The 25,720-nt window shown below is 39.5% G+C and overlaps 1 protein-coding gene across 2 annotated transcripts; it reads right to left on the bottom strand.

Annotated features, from left to right (window-relative positions):
* Nucleotides 1-236: 236 nt before the first annotated feature.
* On the bottom strand, nt 237-25,466 carry LOC148082600 (collectin-12-like). Of its 2 annotated transcripts, XM_087789835.1 has the most exons (10): nt 25,171-25,465; nt 24,435-24,485; nt 9,217-9,339; nt 3,884-3,970; nt 2,772-3,815; nt 2,217-2,711; nt 1,995-2,131; nt 1,826-1,935; nt 854-999; nt 237-771 (listed from the first exon to the last, which is right to left on the bottom strand). In XM_087789835.1, the coding sequence occupies exons 1-10, from the start codon at nt 25,175-25,177 to the stop codon at nt 761-763; spliced, it is 2,211 nt and encodes a 736-aa protein (XP_087645961.1). In that variant the 5' UTR covers nt 25,178-25,465; the 3' UTR covers nt 237-760. The 2 variants fall into 2 exon arrangements, with proteins under 2 accessions (XP_087645961.1, XP_087645962.1); XM_087789836.1 differs by lacking the exons at nt 237-771; nt 854-999 and having other exon boundaries at nt 1,822-1,935; nt 25,171-25,466.
* Between the last annotated feature and the right edge of the window lie 254 nt (nt 25,467-25,720).

Genomic DNA, 25,720 nt, shown 5'->3' with positions numbered 1-25,720 from the left:
GGTCACATCAAATAAACTGATAATTATGATGAAAAAACAGTAGAAGTAAAAAGGTAAAGACTTACTTTTCCCAAAAAACTTTCTACAAATGCCAGACACTGGATCATAGCTCAAACTCAACTCACGAACATGTTCTGGGCCAGGGTTGGTCAAACTCACTTTCCCAATGCACCACATTACAGCAAACAAGTAACAAAATGCTGCAGCCTTGTGTTTTTACATTTTTATTCCCTTCATTGTCAACAGTTTGTACCTGAGTGCAGTTAATGTCAACGTGTTTCTCTTTCATTGAAACACATCTGGGAATGTGTTGAAATGTCTCACAGACTCGTCATACATGAGAACTTTATGCGGCGATTAAGGGATTAAATGGAGATTCTGTAAAGCACATTCAAGATGATCTGAAGTACAAGAAGGTCCCTTGGGATTCATAGAAATATAAACTTGTAATAATAAAATATACATTCATATATTCACTTGCACGTAGTATAGAGTTTTACAAAAAAAAGTATTTTCAACATATGAGAACTATGTTAAAAATGTAGTGATTGGTTTATCTTGAAAAAATATATAAAACAGATCCCTCTTTGGTTGCCCTGCTCTCATTGCACTTGCTGGTGAGTTGGTGCTCCGTGAACACCTGCAGGAGGAGACTCTTGCTGTCTCGGTTCGTCCACTTTGAATTCTGTCAGTACCAGGTGGACCAGTGCCATGTGGTTTCTTCTTAGCTGCTCTAAACAAGACCGCTTTCTGGACAGTGCTACGATCCTGCTGTGGAAGATGAACAAATCATTTTATAAATGGCAGAAAGAGGGAGAGGATTGATTTTTTGAATTTTTAAATTGACACTTACAGGTCTTTATTTCCTGCTCACAGATAAAGCTTATTAGGTCTTCACAGAAGAAATCATTCCATAATCCGTCATGGACCAGACCTACACAGTCCTCTCCCAACTCATGACCGTGGCTCCAGTTGTCCGGCTGACCGGGCTTCCACTTCCTGTAAGAAAACAACAGAGGGCAGTCAACTATTGACCAAATGCCCACGTTTTGAGACACTGCCATATTGTGGTGATAATCGCAACACTGCATCCATTCCCGGGAAAACAAGACGGTAGGAATGTTAGCAAAAGACTTATATAGCAGTTGTCAGAATTCCAGTTTCATACGACATAAACCTTTTACACAATATGGATAATATAATAAGTATCGATCGGCTACCGATTGTTGTATTACGTTATAAACACGTAGTTGTGTTTTTTTTCAAAAACGCACAAAACATGACGATATAATCATAATAGCTGATCATTTGTTTGAATGAAACTTGGACTGTACACTTTATTATTTGAAATTATTCAATCTCGGTAATGCTGCGAGATATTTTGCCTATTTTATTTTAATTTCTAAACGATATAGCCTATTGAGAGCCTTAATATTGTAGTCTGTTAAAGATTATGTTACTGAGCAGGTCCATTTAAGTGTTATTTAGTCATTGACTGAAATAGTTTTTCCATTGTGTCGGCCAATGTCTTTCTGTAAAGAAGTAAAACATGTGTTTGTCTTACTTGAGGTCATTAAATGTTGTTGTTTTTCATCATGTAGCCGCAAATCCTCAAACGCAACTAAATAAAAAATAGATCGCAACCTAAATGATCATTATCGGTGATCGGCAGCATCAAACCTGATCGGAGCATTTGTAATTATTAGTATAGAAAAAAATCCATTCCATTTTTGAAGTTGCAAAAACTTGTAGAATGTAGAAATAGAAAATTGTCAAGGAAAATTATCTCAAGATTAAGTGGTTGAAAAGTTGAATCCCAACTTACGTGAAAGGAGGTTGAGTTCCATCCAGCCAGCGCCACACGTTCTCCTCCTCCTTGTCAGTAAGACCCATCCAGAAGTAACCCTTTCCATGGATTTGCTTTTTCACCCATTTCTGAGGCGTGACAAGACCAGATCAAGCTCATTTAACGACATGGAACCACTGTAACGTACCTGCTCTTCCACATCGTTGATGATCAGCAGAGAAGAAGATTTGGAGGCGCACGTTGTTTTTGCATCATCAAAGCTGTGAAGGTCTTTGGAGAAGAAGTAGCACTTGTCTCTGTAGTTGAGCCACTCAGGAGGACAACCTTCAGACAGACATTACATGGTCAGTCTGGGGAAGAGACTGAACCAGGTGTGTCTTGACTGGACTACCCTGATCAAGAAACCTACCTGGGGCCCACAGTGTTGGTGCTGCTGCCTCATCCTGGAGAGACACAGGACCTAAAGGAACCGGAATTCGTACTACCATTCCTGGTTGCCCGGGAGGACCAGTCGGTCCTGGAGCACCGACTGGTCCCGGCAATCCCCTTGGCCCCTGCTCCCCAAGTGGTCCCAACAAGCCTCTCATACCTGGCGGACCCATTGCCCCTTCAGTACCAGGCAGTCCGTCTCGTCCTGGTAAACCAGCAGTGCCAGGCTCCCCCTTAGCTCCCGCAGGTCCAATCCTGCCTCCCGAACCTCGAGGGCCCTTTGATCCAGGATTACCAGGTACTCCTGGGAAACCCTTCATTCCTGTTAGACCTGGTGGTCCTGGAGCACCCTGTTCTCCTTTAAGTCCACGTAAACCTGCTGGACCTTTCTCCCCCTTTTCTCCCTTCTGGCCTGGTTGACCTGTTGGTCCCTGGAGACCTTTGTCCCCCCTTGGTCCTCTTGGACCCGGAGGACCTGAAACAAAAAAAGACTTTTAACCAGAAGCCTAGTTTAAAGAACCCTCTGAGATCTCACCTTGAAGAATTGTGAAGTTGGTGATGAGTTGAGAGTGTTTATTGTCGACCAGCTTCATCTCCTCCATGACTATAGAGAGGTTGGTGACCTCCTTGTCTAGACGAGACGACAGGTCCTCTTGTTGGGATTTCAAACCTTCAGAGTCTGTCCTCACATCCAGCAAAGTGTTGTTCAGGTTAAGTAGGAAATCGGAGTGTCGGCCAACCGTCTCGGAACAAGAACGCAAGTCGTTGAGGTTCAGGTTGATGGAACCGAGAAGCTGCGTGGTGAAGCTGATGTTCCCAGTGACCCGGTCGATGCTGTGCTCTGATTGGTCCAGTCGAACCTCCAGTCGGTCGAATTTTAAGGATGTTAGGTTGCTGAAGTCTCTCTGATGCTCCAGGAGCTCCCTGAGGGTCTGGTCATGTGACTCGGCGAGGCTGCTGGCGTTCTGCAGCTGACCGGTCATCAAGGTGAGCTGAGAGCCCGCCTCCTCCAGACTGTCATTGTTGGCCTTGGCCAGAATCGAGGCGTTACTGGCCAAAACCTGCAGGTTTTCCACTTTATTCCGAAGCCAAGCGACGTCCGAGCGTGTCTGCCGGGTCGCCTGCTCCAGGCTTTGATAGTCACTTCGAATCTGTTGTATCGTAACACTGGTGTCGTCCACCGACCGGTGCAGGGCTGCGATGAGGCCGCGCTGCTGGGCCTGCGTCAAGTTCAGGCTGCTGATACTGAGCAGAGCCTGGTTCTGGAGTTTCACCTGCTGCTGGAGCTCCCGCTGCAGCCTCGCCGTAACATCCTGTAGACCTCCGATCGCACCTCCATGGGAGTGCAAGGTGCCGTTTATGAAGCCCAAGGTGGCCGTGTTGCTGTCCAGCAGCCCCTGGATGCTTCCGTGGCTGCTCTGGATGTCTGAGCCAATGTTCTGCAGCTGACTCAGCTGAAGTTGATCGCTGTGGATACGATCCTCCACCTCAGACAGCTGCTTCTGAAGGACCCAGATGTTGTTCTTGAACGCCTGGATCTCTGTCGTGGTGTTCTCTGACTTCTCTCCAGTCTGATCATCTGAAGAAACAAAATCTGTTCAAGCATGACAAATATTGAATTCATTCCAATTTTCGACCTCAACCTACCCAGCTTCTTCAAGTCAGTTTCCACTTCTACTATCTTTCCTCCATAGTTTGCGATCCCTTCAGACACACTGTCGACCCGCTGCACAACTGCAACATACAACAGGTAGAAAAGGATTGAGAGTCTTTCCCTCAATAACAAATAAGACTAGCCTGCAGCCACAGACGTGGTATATACCAGGGATCAGAGAGGAAACCACTGCAAGTCTGTCAGTTATGTCTGCATGTCTTGTGGACATGTAATAATAGTGGACCCAGGTTAATGTAATCTGTTTGGATCAGGTGAGACTCAGCAGAGAATATTTTGCTTATTTTAAGTTTAACGCATGATAGGAAGCACGGATGGAACTTTTCACATTGTTTATATACTCTAGATCTGTTTGTTGTACCGTTGGGATAAACAGTGAACACAATTTTTTTTCTTAAACTCTTGTATTTCTTAGTAAAATAATACATAGATTTGTGTCATTATTCTTCATTTGTGACATTATATAGTAAACAAAAACAACCCCACTTTAAAAATGGATTCAGCAAACTTCCAGGAAGTGATAAGAGGGCAAGAAACAGATGGTTACAGATTGAAGGTTTTATCTGGTAATTGTTCAAAACCTAAAATCATAGCTAAAATAAATCTCAAGAAACAGGACAAACTGTGTTCTATAGTTCATTTGAATTAGTTAGAAGTGGTATATCAAATAGGTAATGTTAATGGTGGCCAAGTGGTTATGATGCTGCACCTCTATCCTTTATCAAGATGACACAGGAAATCCTCTACAGGTTGCCCGTCCTCAGACATAGTGAAGTAAAAGTGATCATTTGGCAGAACTGTCATTAAACCGTCGACACGTTGGTGTTACAAGTCATACAGTGTGTTATAAAACACCAGAGACCAGTTTCTGCAATTATCACATCATTTAAACAAAAACGATGTCACAAGGGAAAGTTGACCACATGTCCCTAAATCATGATGTGGGTGGTCACACAGGGCGAGACCGAGGCTTGAGGTACGCAGGGACACACTGATGAGAGCCCATGGGGACAGGAAGTGACCTGGGGGTGGGAGGGGGTCTCCAGTAAACAGACGGATCAAAGAGCCCAGAGGAGGCAGATGCTGTGGCAAAAGGCTCTTCACGCCCCCACAGGCGACACTAGTCTTCATTTCCTCTGGAATGTGTCTGGGATTTCAGGGATTCAACCAACTACTATTACCAGCCTCGCCAGAGGGACACATCCTCAAACTGGCGGTGGGACAGACGGTCCGGAACACAGTTTTGTTCCGAGGCTCTTACCTTTAGTCCACAAGAACGATGGGATATTTTTAGCCTGTCTGTTCCCTCAAGCCAACAAGCAACTGCTAGCCCTTGTTTCACCTTTGAACTACCACAACTCTGCGGGTGGAAATCATCTGAACTTGTCTCGTCTTCTTCCGTCTGGGTCAGGTCGTGGGGGCACCAGCTTCCTCAGGGTGGCCCAGATTTTCCTTACTCCAGCTTCATTGTCCAGATCTTCCCGGGGGACCCCCAGGTCTTCCCCGTGGACTCCTGTTTCTCTCCTACAGATGGGCCCTGAACACCTCAGCAGAAAGAAGTCCAGGAGGCCTCATAATCAGATGTTCAAGCCTTATCAACTGACTTCTCTCTACGCCAGGCAGCAGCTGCCATACTCTTGGCCTCCCCGGATGGTCATGCTTCTCAACCAATCTATGATGCCCATCCATCCCATGGAAAAACACATTTAAAAAAAATCAAAAAATTCACCACTGCATATGTATTTCTGGAAGTCAGGGAAGTCGTTCAACTTGACTTAGAGACAACACAAGGGATAAAACAATTACATTTGTTCCGGGATTTTGGGTCACCTTGACCCGAAGATAACACAAGGGTTGAAGAAGCGTATTAAACTGTTAAATTGGAGTCAATATAATGTATATAATATAATAATAAAGCTCCTGAACCAGGACAGAATTGCAGCCACATTTTAATCGTGACCCAAGGGTTCATTATCGTTGTATAGTTGCATCTTCAGAAATACAAAATGTTTATACCGCCTAAGGATCACACTTTCTCAGTTCTCCTACTGTTCTTTCCCCAGATCTATCTTTGGACTGCGTTTTTGTTATGTTTCTGTTAATAAACAGCAAGGGTTACATCTGGGTTACATCTGTCTTCACAGTTGAATCTTCAAATGTCGTTTACTTCCTACCATCTTGGCAAATCAAAAGGCTAATAACACACAAAGCTTAACTAAATCCTGCTAATAAATGGATCTAGAATGTTGAACTTTACACAGCCTTACTTAGAGACACAGGAAGCCCAGCTGTATAATGTTTGCTAATTTTAAAGCTGAGCCAAAGGCAGAATCTCTACAATGCAGTGGTTCCCTCTAACACTTGCAAACACACTTGACTCCAATCAAGCAGGAATTCCTCATTTCTGGAACTTTTCCACATGTTTTGTCCAAGTGGCGGCCCCTGGAGACATTAATTGCATCACAATGTGGCAGAATTAACAAAAACACAGACTTCTAAGGAGTCTCCTGAGGAAATATTAGGTCCCAGAAATTACAATGCTTCAGATTTAAATGTTGTTTTGTCGTGGTCTCAGTTTGAACTCTTTAATGTTTCACTAGAGTTTTTCTTTAAACAATATATTAAATTATATTTATTAACTTTTCTTTACATTCTTATTACTTGATGAACTGAAATACATTGATATGAGGCCAACTTACCGACATCTAGTATGAGAAAGAGGTTGTTTTATCAATTATTACGGATGATTCAACCATCCATTCATTTATAGCTTTTTTTCATTTGAAAACACTTCTCTTCACTCTCTTCTTTAGTCATTTTTGGACAAACAAGCTCAAACATGATGTCTTGCTAGTCCAAGCCAAAAGTTAAAGATAGAAGGTCTGAGAGGCATCACACATATATGAACTGCACATTTTTTGCTTTAGAATTTACAAAATTCCTCATACATAGAGCTCAGTGGGCAGTCATTTGTATTATTACCTGCCTCCCCTGAGATTATTCATTGTGTGTTATATACAGTACATGTCTCTGAAACCTGTAAACTGATGCTCAGACGGACTGACACAGGTTGTGTCCTCTCCATGACACTTTTAAATGTGTTTAAGGTTTAATGATTTGGTTTAAATCCTCCAGCATCCGACAACTGACCTCAAAATACCTTTCAATCTGTCAATCAAGACAGCAGGCGGTCAGGTCGCTTCCATGATGGACTGTGTAAAACAAACGAGCCACATAGCTCGTGTGGGTCAGCGACATGGGGAGGGAGAACTCGGGGTCACAGCATAAAACCATCTGGGTCTGAGCAGCAGTTCCTTGACAGAGTAGGACGTACAGTGCCAGTAAAAACCCAATGTTATAAGGGTCTGCCAAGCTGTTCATGTGGAATCAATTAGATCTGCATGAAAACATGCAGCAGTGACGGAATGGAGCTACGAGAGGGAGAACATCATAATTTAAACGCACATGGACAACCAGAAAGCTGTTAGCATGTATTTAATCTTTGATACATTAGATTATTAAAGAAACACTCAACATACAGTACAAGTAATAAACAAATGTAAACCAGCCAACCCTGAAATGTAACTCCACAAAACCCAACGCCCTTTCCTGGAGGTGTGAGCTTTGTGGTTTTGGGTAAAATAAACCACGAGAAGCTAAAGTGAAGAAAGACAGAAGAGATTCATGGTATTCAGTTGTACCTCGGACAGTTTTGGGACGTTTTGGTACATTTTATTAAACAAAGTAATAAAATAACTTTTTCAAATGTGTTTTCTTCTATAGTTTAATTGTAATTAAATGAATATATGTCTAAAGGGTGTCGTCTAAAAGGAGATCTAAATATGAATACCTGCTGCTATTTGTCGGCTTTCATACCTTCAAACTACAAAACCGACCCTGTAGAAACGTTTCTGAAAGCTAGAAAAGGCTGTTATTAATGGCCTTTGCATTTGCATTTGTATTAGCCATTCTTGTTTAAATTCCAAATAAAGCTGTTTTAGGGCGTGCTTTTCTTCTTTTTCTTTCATTTGTCATGTCTGTCTTTCTTCCCATACAACCCAATGTGCAATTTTTCTTCAACAAGTTGTATATTGTTATTCATAATTTTGTGGAAATGTATTGCCCTTTAAAAATAAGTGGAATTTGTGTATATTTACCCGCATTTTACAAATTACTTTTACCATGTTATGGCAAGATCCAAACTTTTAATATACTTATTTACATCATTTATCAATTATCGTTTTATTTCCCCCATATTTCATATTCTCCTGTTTTCTTTCTTTTGGCTTCCAATCACTATATGTGGCACCTTGGTAAATATAATCACTCACCAGAGCTTCAGAATTGAATGAACTTCTAATCTAAAGTGTATAAAAATACTATTATACTATTGACTATTAACCTGTTCAACTAATTGTAAGTAAGTAAGTAAGTAATTTTTATTTGTATAGCGCTTTTCCAGACCAGGGTCACAAAGCGCTTAAACAATCAAAACAATATTCAATAAAGTATATACTTTAAAGGGCAAGATACAACTGATAACACAACAGGAGTTCCAGAAAATCAAGGAAAAGCCTGAACAAATAAAAACGTCTTAAGATGTTTCTTAAAGGAGTCAGTAGACTCCATCAAGAAACGTCTTAAGATGTTTCTTAAAGGAGTCAGTAGACTCCATCAAGCGCAAAGAGAGAGGAAGATCGTTCCATAGATTAGAAGCAACAGCCTGGAAGGATTTCTCTCCTCTGGTCCTGAACCGTGTGCGAGGAACCATCAGTAGATTTTGATCCACAGACCTCAGAGCCCGAGCTGGGGTGTAAGGCTGGATCAGATCAGTGATGTAAGGAGGAGCCTGACCATGAATAGCTCTGAAAGTAAGAACCAGAAATTTAAAGTTGATCCTGAAAAAAACTGGAAGCTAGTGAAGAGTTTTAAGGATCGGAGAAATGTGAGTTCTTCTACTTTAAATTGTCCTTCAGGTTTTCAATGAATCTGGATAAAGAATTATATGAAATGGGATGTAAGAAGCATTTACGATTGAGCCTTATGGACAGTATCTTGTAAGATAGTTTCGGCCAGTGACATGGACTGTGTTTAAACCTTTCGTCCATTGCATGACTATGTTTGACAACAGTGGCTAAAACCATTTGACATTCCCAACATAACGATTTTACCACCTTAACTGTCTCCTGGATGACATGGATGTTGATTGATTGGCCCTTATAGGGGAAAAGATGTTTACTACTAAAAACCAGATGAATCAAACCAACCACTTGGATGATGACGATGGAGAAAATAATAACAAACGTACCTTTATATCCGAGGACAGCAACAGCGATGGTGAGGAGGGTACACAGCACATAGAGCAGGGCTATAGAAGCTTTCAGTGTCCATTCGTTCTTACACTTGGTGCACTGGGTGCTCTCCTGGATTCCTGTGTGCACAGAGAGAGTCCTCATGAGCCGGTGCAGTACAATAAACAGAAAGATTTTCTTCCATTCTGTCATTATTTGTGAGCAGAAATAACAATGAATATATTTGGCACCAGATAGGCACTCTTTAGGTTGAGAACCGAAACCCCACATCTGGACAAACAAGCCTTACGTCTATACTAGCCATTCCCTACAGGCCCAGGTGGTGAATGGCTAGAGGACACAAAAACAATCCCCCCGTGGACTTGTTTACACTCAGTGAGTTGCTTATTTTCCTGAACTCAGCAAACTACCTCATAAGCTCAGAGGTTTTCCTCAAGCAGCCTACAAATGTTGCACCAGAGTAAATCATATTTAATGTACCCTGGGGCGAACGCCACCTCTTTCGTAAGGCGTCACAAGTAAGATATTTCTTTCAGTGGAAATCTTTCATGACAAATGAGATCCAATCGCTGACGGGAAAACAGCTGCAGTTCATTTTCTGTTCAGGAAGTGTGTGTCTGTAAGCGTGTATGTGTGTACGTATGTTTTCACAGTGGGGTCTGGTTTTCAAGCACCTGAATGAAAGTCAGATGTCTAAATATTCAGCTTTGTGCAGAATACATCTCTATAGTAAAATCACTTCAACTTGTTTCATAACTTACCTGCATCTTGCAGGTATAATTAGAGTTTTCAGAAGAGGACGAGCAAGGATTACATGTTCTTAAAATCCTGTTGCCCTTGTCTGATTAGGAGTGAGGGATGACTCATCATTCTTCATATACAGAATATAATCAAACTTATACTTGTTGTAGAAACAACAGAAACAGTATGGCAAGTCAAACAATTTGTTAGCATGTCTTTCTTGTGCATCATTGCACTGAAGAAAGAGTCGGAGGGCAGCCAAACAGAATCTCAGCAAGGGATGATAATTGCCAATTTATGCTAGTCTGTCAATGTCAAACAAGGGCCGAACATGAAACCTAGTACAGACGGCAGAATGGTGTCTACACAAACAACATTCTCAGTCGACCAGTCCAAACTTCAGGAAAAGAAAATACACCCAACCCTAAACTCTTTTGTTCGCAGATTGAACATGTGTGATTTGGTTAGCTTTGTTGTGGCCGCCAACTATTAAATCAGACACTATTATGTCAGTCAAAGTCTCTATGATCTTGACCACAGGCAGAATTGTGTTTGGAGATGCACAAACCACACGTTCAAGCACTCTCAACACATACAAGAGAAATGAAACAATGATTCAAGCACTCTATCTGAGATACAGGGAGCATAAACAAGTCACGACTTAGTTTATTCTCCAATGTGGATTGTTTTCCTTGGTAACTCGGTGTGTTTTGGTTGGAGAAGTCAGCCATTGTTACTGTAAAACCTCAAAATGAAATCCTGACCGTGTCAGTCTCGATGTCTCCAGTCCTGTTGTCATCAACTTCACAAAGATTAACACAAAGTTTTCATCCCAACAGTCAAAACCAATAGATCCCACTTATTAAAAAAACAAAGGAAAGCACAAGTAGGGCGCCATAGCAACGGGGGAAAAGATCAGACTGAGAGCTTGAATTACTTAAAGCCTGATTTGGAACCAGGCATCCCGTAACTCACCCAAACACTTCAGGAAAAGGGATATGTTCTTTAAACGAGCAGGAAGTTTAGTTTTGACAAAGATTGTTAAATAGAGACGTATACACCATATGATGCTTAAACATGTTTTTAATTAGAATTCAAACATTTCAGAGGAATCATATTTCCTTTTCAAAGTAATATATACTAATATACATACAATCTTCAGAAAATGTTTTTTTGACGCTGCTGCAGACACAAAGTCACACACTGAAACAGGACAAAGTATATTATCATTTATAAACAAATCCCCTAGATGGTAGCTAGCATATAACATATAACTTTGTCTTTAACATCTAAGGATTAGCTGATTAAAATGTATTACAAACTGTATACAATATAAAGCTTAATTAGATCACATTAATTGTGTATTGGTGTGGAAAGCGATAGCCTTACTCAAATTTAAACTAAACATTACTTTGTGTTGTTTGTTTTGTTCAATTAGCAGTATCTTGAAGGTTTAGTTACACATAAAGTCTGGGTTTACAGTGAGAAGAGGTGACTTGTAAAGCAGGATTACTCCTTGAACCACAGCGGGAGGATGATGCATAAAGATGTAACCCCTGATAATCAACTACCAAACAAACTCCAGATGTTTTACAGACTCTCCAGAACATATTAAAGTATCCTCTGATGGAAGACGCTTCTTTCTAACAAAGAATAAGAATGGAGAACAAAAAACAATTGAAGTTTTAATCATACATATTTAAGAATTTAATTGAGACGTCAATCCGCCGAAATGGTAGCCTAAAGTAATCCAGATGACACGATAGCTTCACGTTGATGTAAAGCTCTGCATTAGAGGTCATATCATTTTTTGTTGATCCTGCACAACGTCCCGCACTTCATCGGCTTTTGATGAATCAAACAGAAATAAGGCATTTAACGACATCGCTGCTGAGCTTCAGGCCAAGTCCTGATGTTTAACAGTCCTCTCCAAGATAATGGCTCCGTGAATGACTCATGCACGGTTACATTTCACAACCACTGTTGGAGTGGCCTGGGCTGACTCAGGTCCTTTCATGATATATCCAAGTGCACTGGCTCATGACTTTCTTTGTTTATGGACATTAATCAGTTACTTTCAGCAACTTCTTCATCCAGCCTTGGATCCTGTCACACTCAAACCAATATGGGTGGATGGCATTTGATGCACGCCATGAGTCTCTTTGTGGTATTTTAAGATGGATCGAGTTTCTCCTCAGCGGGCCCTGGAGTCATTTAACTCAGCTGGACATTTCCTACTGCAAGTGTTGCTAGAGTGAATCAAATATAGACCACATGAATTGAAGATAAGATCAAGGATACCAAAGGGATCCCCACTGAGGAAAGTTTGGTCTCACTGCCAAGAGCTGGGATGAAAAAGTCATTGTTGTCCACAAACCCAACGACACAGAGGTGAAGAGTTTTACTCTTCAACCGACACAGTTATACTTGTTGGTAGGTAGAACTATTATTAAATTAGCAAGAGGCACAACATATGGGGATGTTGTTCAAGGTGATAGCTACACTTATAAACTCATCTTGTGTAAGAAGTGAAGATCATTCTGGTGTAATATCCAGACTAAATGACTAAATGCTGACAGACGTCTTGCTCATATGAAGTCCTTTTCTGCCCGATAAATTACTATGGAAAATCTAGCTAATGATGACCTGTAAATAGTGTCATTCAAATCTTATATGCATCTTTTAAAGTCTAGTCCAACTGTAAATTCTCCTTGTAAAGTGGCGTATTTGAAAGTTCTCTGCTCTGACCACCATACTTGACTTGGCAATGATGCAATCATAAGAGGCCCAATGAAACTAACACCGTCGCAGCTTCATGTGTGGCCTCTTTTTGTTGAAATTTGGATGAGATAAGTGTACGGCTGCTTAGGTCACTAAAGATCAATTATAGGGTATAAAAATGGAGAGAGAAGTGCAGTTAAGATTTTTTTAAAGAGCCCCTAGTTTTAAAAAGAAAAGAAAAAAAAAGCATTGCATTGAGACTGAACATGACACATATGTACAGACATTTGTGAGAGCAAATATCCAGCAGGCATCGCATACCCATCCAAAAAGATGACAGCATCCAGCATCGGCCGTCATCTCCTCCTCTATATCAAGGCTCTTTTATCAAACATTATTGTCATTTTTAAGATGTCCTTTTTCTTGACTGGTGGAAATGGATGTCAAGAATTATTCAGAAACTTGATGGGAAATTGATACTCCCAGTTAAAGACAGTTTGGTGAATATAAAAATAGTTTGGGCCACGACCAAAAGTGCTTAAACATTTTGGCCCCTTGTCTGATTGAGTTTGACAAAACTACTTTAAAGCTAGAGTGGACCCTGGCGCCGAACTAGTTGGGTCTTCCATCAAGAGCGCAAAAGTCTTCTCTGAAATAACATCGACATCTGAGTCAAGACTTGCTTAGCAATTGAATTAGTAACCCAAAAGAGCTGCTGCTGTAGTTAGAAGGAAAAACAAACAAGCCAAAGGAAGAACAACGATCATAGGCCAGTGAACATCCAGCTCAAGGGTCTTCACCAGAGCTAAATACATATTACTAGCCTCAAAGGTTTCAGGCCCTTACTGAAGCTAGTCAGCATAACACCCATGTGGAAAATGGAAAAGATCTTGAATATTACATGAAGACTGCAAAACAATAATTCAATAGTCATACATCTTCTGTGGAAATCATTCAAGTGAAAAAAAGAATCTACCACATCAAGCGAAACACATCGCCTGGTGATTGAACCTAACTCCTAAATCTCCTGCTGGCTGCGACAAGTGCCAATTAAAACCTAGCAACTCCAACATAGACCCCCAAGTAGAGAACATGAGCACAGACCGAGCTTCAAAGCAAAACAAACAGTAAAATGTCACTAGTCAGAAAAAAACTCAAATAAACCCCTTTGCTCTGATCAGCAGCTGGCATAATAAACCACTGAATGGAATTTGGAACGTGTATTTGGAAATGTTGGGTGAGAACGTAGATGCATAGGATATCTTTCAACTTTCTTCAAACACATCTGATTTCCCACTGAAAAAATATCTATGTCAGCATGTAAGTCGTCGTCTGGGTCTGTGTGGTATTCTCTGTATTTCAGCAGCTAACAGAGACATAATAAATCATCTAATTCTTCATTCCATTCTTAGTTTTGGTTCATAGTGTCTTCAGTGCACACGAAATACAGTGAAATGCAACAAAGTACTTCAACTAGATGCAAACCTAAATGAAAAACAAGCATAGTAGTGTATTGATTTGTCCTTTTTTTATCACAAAGGGATTATCAGAATGTTCTCTGCACAGAGACACACGGTCTACGAAAGTACAGGCCAAGTCGTCACGACACGTCACGTTTTCATTGGAATTTCATTAAGAATGTTTTGTGCGCAAACTGTTGATGACAAAGAAAAAGAATGGAATAGATTTGGACGTGGAATTCATGCTAAAATTATCTCATTGATAAAATTTGTTTGATGCATGCTCTGACTAAAGGGAAGTTATAATAACTCGTTGCAAATAAACCTCATAATTCGATGAAAAGGAAGGTGAGTTCATGACCTAACATCACTGCACTAGTCATTATATTAGTACAGAAGTAGGCTGGCTACCAATAGCTTTGCCAGTGAATACAAGACATCTCAGGATGTGGTGTACAAAAGTAAAGCCTAATTGTTTACAAAATTTACAATAGTACATAACAGAAAAAGTAAAACACATTCCTGTATTTGCCGGATAAGTGTGTTGTTCTAAATTGGTACATAAACATCCTTCTCCTTATCTTGATGAGAATAAATGTATTTTTGTCTTATTAATGAAGTATCATCTGTCCATATATTGTATATTAAAGGCATATTGAGAACTTAACACTATAATGTATTGTGCGTCTCCTTGATCTGTACAACACACACGGAATGTTATCTTATATGGTGAAGAGTATAAGCTTGACCCAAAGTTGATGAGCACATTGGAGCATCTGGAGGTGAAGTGTGAATGATAACAACAACTGCCAGAATGAAGTCATTGTCCAATTAGGTCATAACAGGGAGTGACCATGAAACCCGGTCTACCTCTCTATTAGAAAATAATTGTTTTTCATCTGCAATCAAAAGAAAAATATATACTGGTCTGTTTACACAGTGGACGTATTTGATTTTAGATTCGACATATCGAAGCTGGGTGAGCATTTCTTGTCTGGATTTTATATAATGTTTGACACAAGCAAAAAGACAGCATACCTATTGTTATATAACAAAACTGACAGGTACATGTGGGATGAGAAAATATGGAAGTGCTATGTTTGGACGGCCAATGTCAGTGTGGTTAGAGGGATACAGCTAGTTGACAGGCAATCTGATAATGAAGGCACAATTAAACAAGATGGCTGCCAATCCTGTAAAGGCTAAACCCTCAAGAGCACATATAAATTAAATCACTCTCACATTACTTCTGGGCTTAAGCTAAAATTTCCATTTCATGTCTAGTATTGATCACACAGGAGGATCCTTTCCTGGAAAGTTATCAGAGCAGAAAGAAACATGACTGAAGTTCAACAACTGTTAAGTCAAAATAAGTGTATTTGAATGACTCAAATATTCACATGTCCTCCAAAACCAACAAAGCAGCCAGTTGAGAGGCAAAGAGGTGAGCAACAATGGAAATATCTTAAGTGCACATCCTGGGTGTTGGTGTTCCTTCTGGGTGGCCGATAAAGCTGTGGTCGGATGCGTAGGTGTCAGTCAAGGTAACACACAGCGATCGTTTGCTGCCACTGATGGGGATGAAGCTTTGAATCTTCAGCCAGCTCAGACGATCTCAGATCTTCGTGACATCTGGCTTACGAATTACACAAATGTTACTGTTTGAAATCTGCAATAGACAGCAGAAATTGAGTGACTCAGAGCCTCAGAGACACATTCAGGGTGGCTTTTACATTGTGAATATTCATCTTAATACCTTATAGACTCCTAAACTGCTTGACAAAATTGCTTGAAAATTAGCTTGTAGACTGCTGACCTCTCAGTGAAGGGTTTAAAGTAGGGAGTAGGTACATTATAAAATAACCTCTCTCGCAATGGTCTAATCCCAGGTCACGTTCTATATTAGTGGGTGAACAACCCAACACTTGAGATGAATCCAGCTTCACAATGATCGGAAGAGTCGACATCGAAGGATCAAAAAGAGACCTCACTATGAAAGCCCGGCAGCCACAAGACCCTCATGACATTTTAAACATGTCCAATTTAGATTACATTGAAAATGTAAATATTATGCATCAAGTAAGAGACACTACTTGAATGTCAGCCCCTTTTCTTAATGGCTAGGGGGCGCAAAGGGAGGCAGGATACCTTCCCAAATATGAGGTTCCGAACCCCTGGTGCAGGGACCGGTATTTCTTGACGGGCATTAAAGAATCTGTTTTATTGATTATTACTGCCTGTAATGTGTTTTATTTAGAAAAAAAAAACCCACCAGATGTTCTCTTAAATACCATTAGCATGTAACTCTTGAATAGAAAAAAATTGTAAAACACAAAATATTTAGAAACAAAACTTATTTTTCAGTGTCCTCATTCCATTAATAATGCTAAAAGACCAACTCACACATTTCGTGTCAGCATATAATCAAATATACATACTGTAGATGCAAATACACAAACATCTTGTTGTAACCAGTCCAGAGCTCTTGCTGATTCAACGTCATGGTGAAATGTATTTTTCATGCACTTTGCAGTTCTTTTGCAGGTCATGCTGTTGTATTATTACTTCTCCTATCTGAACGTCGTTCCGTGAATATACAGTAATCCTGACATTTAACCGGTCTGCTGTAGGAAAAAGGTTGGGGACCCCAGAATTAAATGTATTCCATATTATAAACACATTTATTTTTGGCTATTGTGGGCCTTACAATAGCCAAAAATGAATGTGTTTATAATATGGCATACATTTAAGTCCTGGCATAGAGTAACATACATGATGTATACAAAAGAAAACCAGGTATGAAGTATACAATTGTATAAAAATGAATGTAAGATGAGACTGAAATACTTTTTTTTTCTTCTGTCCTTTATATGTGGGTATGAATACAGTCAAGTGTGAAAGGTAAAGCAAGGTACATTAATTCACAGAGGAGAACTAAACTGAAAATGTCATCAGCCATGAGCATTACAGACATTCAATGGATGAATTTAGCACATTTTCACAGTCGGCAGACTTGGTCACGCGTGGAAAATGTGATAGTCATTATGTGTCTGACAGTGTTTTGGAGCAATACTCTCTGCTTCACCTCCCTTTAGCAAACCAGGAAACTCTCGGTTGATCTTGGCAACAAACACTGTGCTTTTTCACTCCTTCATTAACATTTTGTATTTGAAAAAAACGATGGCACGCACACACACACACACACACACACACACACACTGTAGGAGGAAAATTAGAACCCCTGTGTTGTTCACCGATATGGAGCAATTTCGCAACCGATGAGAAGGTGCTGCTTACGGAAGAAAAACAAGAGAGTATACATTTGAAGTACAAAGTTAAGTGGGGTGTGTTGTTTTTGGCACAAGCACAGAGAGCACTGGAAACAATCAGCTGGTGAGAGTTGATGTAGAAGATCTTAAGGTGTTTCAAGTTAAGCTTTCAAAGGGAAATAATAATGTTTTGTCAAGAAACAAAGTATATCTCATTGATAAAATTGGCTATTTTCTCCAGGCTTCTAGGCATAACAGTACACCATAAACTGCTACTAGAGGTTTCAAATGATGGAAACTTACAACACTGCTGTAATAGATCAAAGAGAGCAGGACATTGACACTTTAAAAGCTTATTACAAGCTTCAGATTTGCAAACAACATTTTTTTTACAATACAACATTTACTTCCACTCTCAATTGATTTCTAAAGAAAACCGATTGGATTAAAAATGCGAAACTAAACAAACACTTTGGTTTCTGGTGTTTCCAGGTCCCTAAAAACCTGAAAGAGAAAGTCCTTAAATCTTTGACAGATGTTTCGGAGACTTGTCAAGGACACCAAGGTTATTATACTTGGCTAAAAGAGGGGAAGCGTACAATTGCTGCTTCTCCTCACTTTCAAAAGGTGAGTCAAAGAGGCATACGCTTGCAGGTTGGATTTAAAATAGCAGTAAACTTACAACACACGTTTTCATCTAGTGAAAATATAAGTGATAGAGCACTGCGGCTACAAGTTCAGGAGTCATGTTACAACTCCTTTTATTAAACCAGGGACGTCACTGAATGCAGGGAGGGAGAAAGTGGTTTCATAACTTCATCTTAAGAATGTACTGATTTAGGGCAATAAACAAAGAAAGTAGTGATTTAAGCAAAACATGGAAAACAAAAAGAATGTAAATATCAACAGATCCAATTAAACCAACAACATGTTCGAGTGGAGCAATAACAAAGTCAGGTTGAGGATAAATGTATTGTGTTCTAGACTCTCAATTGAATTGCTTTTTCAAGGACTCTTGAGGCTTGGAATGGAGTTGACTTCGGATGTTGAAAGCAGGAGTTTTCATTAAGAATGTGCATGCCATACTTCCCTTTTGTTCAATCGAAATGATTGTCAGTACAGGACAACATCAACAAACAGAGTTTGAAAATTTCAACCCTGGCATGCCTGACCATTAAGTCGTTGACAACAATCTGAAAGTTGCTTCAAATTTACTGCATATTGTCTCTTATGTGTGCTTTGAAATTCAGTGACCAAGACGCTTATATTTCTCTGGAGGTTTTTTTTTTGCAGTTTAATCCATGTGTTTGAAGAGCTTCACATTAGTTAGGTTTTTCATCTCAGTAGGTAGAGAGTTCCATATCTTCACTGTTTTTACGGCTTTTTAAATGTTCATGTTCATGTTCATGTGTAGTCCACACATATGGAAGATACAAAAAAGCCAGAAATGTGCCTGGGAATGTGAACTGTGAACGTCAAGCATAGTGATTTATGCTGCCTTAACAAATGACCGTAAAAACACTACATATTTTTACTGTATGGATGTATGTGTATGTTTGAATAATGAGCTGAGCCAGATGAGGCCTTGACCTTAACATGTGTCTCCTTTTTAAACTACTTGACAGCTTTCAAGATAGCTATGTTGAGGTGAGAAAGCAAGCCGATATCTTACATTCTTATCTGAACATGGCAAACTCCTCTCTTGCTTCTCCAAACAGATCCATCAGCCTCCCGTCTCTCACTGTTACCAGCTGCATCTCTTCCAAACTTCCCCCGTGTTTCCTCGGCAGTGTTAATGGTATCTCTAACTTAGATATGACGCGACTGATGATCTGTACATCACCTATGCATCTAGCCAACCTCCTCAGCTTTATTCTCCCTCATGCAGAACCCAAGTCTACCAGATACTTGGTTGTAATCTTAATAAAAGTGTGTTTGTCACATATTAACTTCTCTCACAGCTTCATAAACATTGACTTTACAACACTTTACTGGTAAATAAATGGTATGCAGTAATGTTGCGTACGTGGGTATGAATCCTAGTCTATAATGTTCATGCATAGCTGCATTTATTTATTGTCATTATAATTGTTCATGCCATATAATGGTAAGGTTTTCTACATTCATAAACATTTTTTAATCGCATCAATTGTTATGAATGTATTGTACTGAGAAGCCATAACAATTATTTTAGGATGTAACAAGTATATCTAGTCGTTTTTGATGGGCTACTATAGCAACAAAATATTAGCCAGAAGCCCTGTTTTTTTACTTACAAATTCTGAATATTTGGGTGTAAATCTTCACGTTATTTTTTAAGTGTGCATGTCCAAAACTGTTTGGCTGCAACATAAAAAGTTACATGTGCTTAAGAATCTGATCGCCTCAACTGTGTGGGACTACCTAAAAATGTAAATGACAATATCCGTTCAATATCAACTAACTAAGTGTCAACCTTAAAAATAATCAGAAGTCTTGCAACCTCTGTTATACACATCTACTCTTCATGGCCTCCAGATTTCCTTTCCTTTTCCTTTCATTTCTCCACCCACGCAATTTCACGCTACCTTACACAAGTATCTCAAAAGTGATTTACTGTACATAAAACATTTGTTGTGCAGGCTTCAGCATCAACCCAGAATACTTTATCGATATGTTTTGACAGTTAAACGAGACGATGGGTTGTGAAAACTTGTCTAATCACATAACCAGGAGACTTCACTAAGTTATTTTCCACACCAGAATCCTTCTCCTGGGCAGAATGTGAGAACAACAGACAAAGGGTAAGCTCAGGTCAAGACCAGCCATGTCTACGTGTGAAGTGACAACTGAGAGGGAAGTTAAACTTTTCAAATAAACACACCAATTGAAATACCTTTGTGACGTCTGGGATAAGGCTGAGAAACTATCGAGGTCTAAAACTTTGTTTAAAAACCTCCAGTGACACAAAGAAACCCACAGAGTTAATGGTGAACAGGTCTATCTGTCAGTGAAATGTCAAAACCAATTAATTTGGACCAGAATTGCTATGGCTGTGTGCAAAATTGTCAACTATTATTTCAGCATTTTTTCCAGTGAGACCTAGTGGACCTAGCTGTGGCACTCTGCTGACTCAGCTGGTTTTAAGAACAGATAATAAAATCAGAGCTTTACTTTTTTGGACCTTGTGAAACCGTAACAAGCCCAGGAAATTCAGTTTGGGTTCAACACCAACCACAAACCTCCTGAGCATTGCCAAACCGGCATGTGGGAGCGTAAGGTGAAGGAGGGATGGGTTTCGACCATTGAGTTCAATGTTACCAATAAACTCTGATTAAATTGGAATCTTGAAGCTTGTTTCTCGTTTTTTTAGCAAAACCTTTGGACCCTCAAACCAGACTCACTATGAAAACTCTAGCACCACTCTTTAGTTTTAGTTGGACACAGGTCGGATGTAAAAAGCTACAAAGAGGTGTTGACCTCAAGAATGCCAAACAACAAAGTGCTACAAATAACTGCAAATGTGTCTGTTTCATGATAGTGCCCAAACAAATGTCTGTTTTTCCAATTCCCACTTGAAATTAGATTTGCACTTTAACAAAGACTTTGAGTTGGCAATGTGATCAGAAATCCTGCCAGTGAATTTTGTTGTAGCAGAAAAGCAACTCAATCCCCCAAACAATCTACTAAACACACTCTTCCAACCCACTTGTGTTACCAGAAACTCACTCAGGCAAATATATTCAATAAAATATATTGAATTTTGCTGAAGAGGTAATGCCAAATGGTCAGAATATGAAAAAGGATGTTATTGTTTTAAGAGTGGGTCACCTCTGATCAAAAAACAAAACGTCTTCTTCGATGCTACAACCTCTATCCAAGACCTACACAACTGGAGCCAAACAGTGGAAAGTCCCGACTAACAATGTTCACGGGCGGCCAGAAAAATACCTAAACATGTGTGATATGTTTTGAATGTGGTTGCTTTCCACAGAGAGAAGAGTCCGAAGGCAGATTAAAGATGTTTATTCTTGCTGTGTGTGTGGTCAGTAGAGGAGCTAAAATAGGTGTGTATTAAGTTTTTACCAAGGATACTTTTTTTTTGTTGTTTATTTTCTTGATCATATTTGCATTTAGTCAGCTTAAAGTCAAGCACTGATGGTAAACTAAAGACCTCTCTGGACAGATAAAATATTTGTATGTAAGCAACAATCAGGATAGCAATTAGGGGTGTGAAAGAAAAATCTACACAGCGATATATATATATATATTTCTTTCACCAGACTATGTTGATATTCAACAGGACTGTATTGATTAAAAAATAATAATAAAATAGTAATAATACAATTAAAAAAATAATTCCTATTTTACATTCAAATCATATTCAATTAAGTGTATGTAAAATAAAATAACTCGATTTTATTTTAGTTTCTTTATTTACAATTGTCATGCAAATATTCACATCGCGTTTGTTCATTTTGATGTTGCAATTTAATCTCCTGCCGCTAGATGGCAGCAGTCAGTACGTCCTCCACAGCTGAAAGAACAATGAAATCCTGTGTAATTGTGGCGATGACTGGGAACGAGATGATGGTTTACAGACAGCTCCCCCTGCTTTTAAAGCTGATGTTTGGACATATTATGACTTTCTGTTCCATCAATTCAACCAAAAAAGTGTAACAATCACAAGATGTGTGTCAGTTTCAGCTAAAAGAAAATTGAAATGTATGTGAACGAACAGTATCATGAGCTGAATAAATCAAATAATATCATGAGATTAATGTATCTCTACAGCCTTCATAGAAATCGTAATACATTTCCGATATGCTGACATGTTTGTATTAATACAGTTAAAGTTCAACTTGTTCACCTCAGATTCATGTGTTTCACAATATTTTCTACTCTCTAGGAAAATAAGTGTTAACACCGTGAGCACTGTTTAAATCTGGCTTTAACCACAATGGTATTACCATCTGATTTCACTCAGTGAGCGACTGCTTAGCATTTACATTTGTATATGAAAAGAGTAGAAAAATGTGTCTATGAGTGTAAACATACATCACTGATGCATGCCTTCTGGATGATGTTTGTTTAAGATAGCGAATAAGAAACAGCAAACCCAGCTTGACATGTGTGTGCATGTGTGTGTAATTGTGTGTAATCATTTGGCTCTTTCTGACCTTCGGACAACTCTCTCCCCTTAAAATGAACGTCGGATAAATGGAAACATTCCCCCAAGGTGCCTTTAGAGATCTTTTTACACACGGTCAAAAGTTTTTTTTTTATAAATAACTGCTTTAAGTTAACGCATGTTTCTACTCAACAGTTCAGTTTGTTCAGAAACCTGATTAAGTCGAAAACAAAGTGACCCTCGCCCAAAACATGTGTGTGTCTCTGTAACTTGTGTCCATTGGTACATATAAAAAAATGTACATTTGTACAATCTTTATTTAATGTTTTTTCACCAAAGTCATATACACTGTATCGTGTAAAGCTTGTGATGATATAGTGATGTGTAGTGATCGACAGAGGATCGAAGACGAGAATGCAGGCACGGTGGAACAGGTGGAGACGGGGCAGAAACTGAGGTTTTGATTGGATTCTAGATGGTATTTGAAATAAAGAATCATAAGTAAAGAAAGACTTCTGACTCGCATTAACATTTTAATATAAACCTAAATTGTTACCTGACGAAAACACAAAAGCAAAAATATTAACTGCCTAATGTTGTTCATTTCCTGCTAACAATTAGAGATACACAGGTGATGTTTATTTATTTGAGTGTCATATGTTCTGCATGTCTTTGACATCACTGCAATATTATTCCCATAACAGACAAGCAATAATTGATTCGCTTGCTTTAAGAGGTGGAGACTGTTTTTTTCTTGCTGCTTGTTTGTCAGTATCATAAATAAGTAAAGGTTGATAATTGATACTCACAATATGTACAGGATTAGTTAGATATTGCAGTTACACGTGGATTAAAGGTTTAGCCTTTCGCACGACTATCTGACATGGTTCCTCTCATAAACAAAACATCCTCCTTTGGCGGAGGCCATCAGAACCAAACAGACAAGGAAGAAAGTAGTACTACTGAGAAGCACTAATCGTGAAGGACGAGTGTTGTCGAGAGTCTACATGAATCCACTTCTGGCGCATGAAAACCTCTGGAGAGGTGAGACAGGCCTTCACAGAGAAACAGCTGCCTGGACCTGCACAGCAACAACAGCTCATCATTCAGCTGTTCTCCTCCTACTTCTCCGAGTGTCAAAAGTTCACTTGAAGACAAGTTAAAAGTGAGCTGGGCTTGATTCCCCATAGTCTCCATGTGCAACCCATCAGTGCGACTCACACGCGTGCTCGGCAAACAGCAACAGGATGACGCTGCTGCACTGACATGGATAAGAGGTTTCTGGGACTTTGAATTTGTCCACACTCGTCTGGGATTTTAAAGGGATATAAACTGCTCTTATGAACCGACGATGAACTGAACAACTGTATACTAGTGTTGGGTCAAGAACCGGCCACAGAGTTTATTATTTTGAATTGTGTTGGAGAGAGGAGCTGAAAAAATATAATGAAAATAAATCAGATACGTTTGTTATTAACAGTTGTTCATCAAATGTAGATCTGATGCCTCCCATCATGTTAAGGAGACATCCAAAGAATGATTTGTTTGTCAGCAGCATACATAAAAAAAGGTGCCATTTTCAGGAATGATTAGATATTGGCTAGGCTAGTTATATGAATCCCATTTAACTGTACTCTTAAAAAAGTTACTCTATTATCGCTTATATTATAGTAGGTGATCCAGAGTACTATTACTACATTTCACTCTAGAACAGAAACTAAGTTGAAAGACTTTTTATTTCAATTTCATAATTAGATATGTCTTTGTCTCTCTCTTACTAAACTATAAAATGTTTTCTATTTACTTAAATGATTGACAAACACTGTACTTTTTGCTTTTCCTCGCCCAAGCTTTAAATGTCACTCAAACTTAATTTGTCATTAAGAGCAAAAAGTAGTTCAAAGTCGACTCACCAAACCTCTTGTATCCAAAAGACTGTACTTCCTCCTCGTCTGCGAAGTCGTCTGCATGACATAATCAGATAAACACAACATCAGGGGGGGTTGCTCGCACAACATGGGGTACTTAAAGCAGTGCATGGGGTCTTTATGAACATCGTGGACTTACAAGAGGCATCTTCCCAGTTCAAATTATTCATGTCAAGTCAAGATTGGCAGGATGAGACTGCAGTGTCACGGCGTGTGTGTACATGTGTGTACATGTGTGTGTCTGTGTGTAGTGTGCCCTAGGTGTGTTGAGATAGGAGGTCCGCTTTACTGCCACAGGCTGCGGTTTCTCTGGGTTGTTGACAGTAAACCCTAATTACACTCAGATCCACTCCACCGAAGACTGGAACCAGAGCAGTGGAACATCAGGACTAATGGTAAACAGATGGACTGAGGGGGGCGTCATGTATGGGGGGGTCTGGGGTAGATCAGGAGTAGATCATGATGAGCAGTTTACACACGAGTGTCAGAAGACTACTCCATGACATCTGTAAATTCACCAAGGTAACGAATCATGCTTTGGAGACAAAGAGACATCAAGCAGAGCATCAAGCTGCACAGAAAAACACATTCAACTTTGCAAGAATGATTGATGGAGAGAGAATTATCCTTCACGCCACTAATGTTCACCAGATGTGGCTAAAAGCAGAAGTGCAACTTAAAGTTTGGTTCTAAATTTAAAAAAAAAAGTCAATACCGTTACCTTTCATGGCGTTTTATAACTCGGTGAGGACTGAAGGAAAAGCTGTCACTCTCTGCACATCTCAGCATCCAGTGCTAACAAAAAAAACGCTTTGTTTCCTTTTAGAAGTAAAGACAGTTAAAAGTGCTCAAATCAAGTTTCGTCCTGTGTGAAAATTAATGTCCCATCGTTTCCTTCCTGCGTTCTTAGTTGCTCAGTCGTGGTTTTAGCAGCAGTGATGGGAAGTTTTCAGCCAAAGTTGTGATGGGATGAGTCTGAGAGTCTCGTCTCTTCACTCCCTACCGCTGATGTCGTCAAGCTACCCACTCCCATCCCGGCGGAACCTACAGAATAAAAGCCTTGCAAATACATCATATCCGGTAGATGTTAACTTTTGTCTTCGAATATAATGTTTTGCACATGATTTCTGGAAATAGTCTCAGGTAAAAATAAAAATGGCTTTAATTATAACGAATTCTATACAAGAAGAATCAAACAACATTACTAACTACAGTTTTTTCCGAGCATTTTTATTTAGACATTATTTGGGATAAAAGGTGCCTTACAAATG

This window comes from Callionymus lyra, chromosome 4 (genome assembly GCF_982586985.1).
Source record: "Callionymus lyra chromosome 4, fCalLyr1.hap1.1, whole genome shotgun sequence".
Taxonomy (NCBI): domain Eukaryota; kingdom Metazoa; phylum Chordata; class Actinopteri; order Syngnathiformes; family Callionymidae; genus Callionymus; species Callionymus lyra.
Note: the sequence above shows the minus strand (reverse complement) of the source record. Positions and strands in the feature narration are given on the sequence as shown.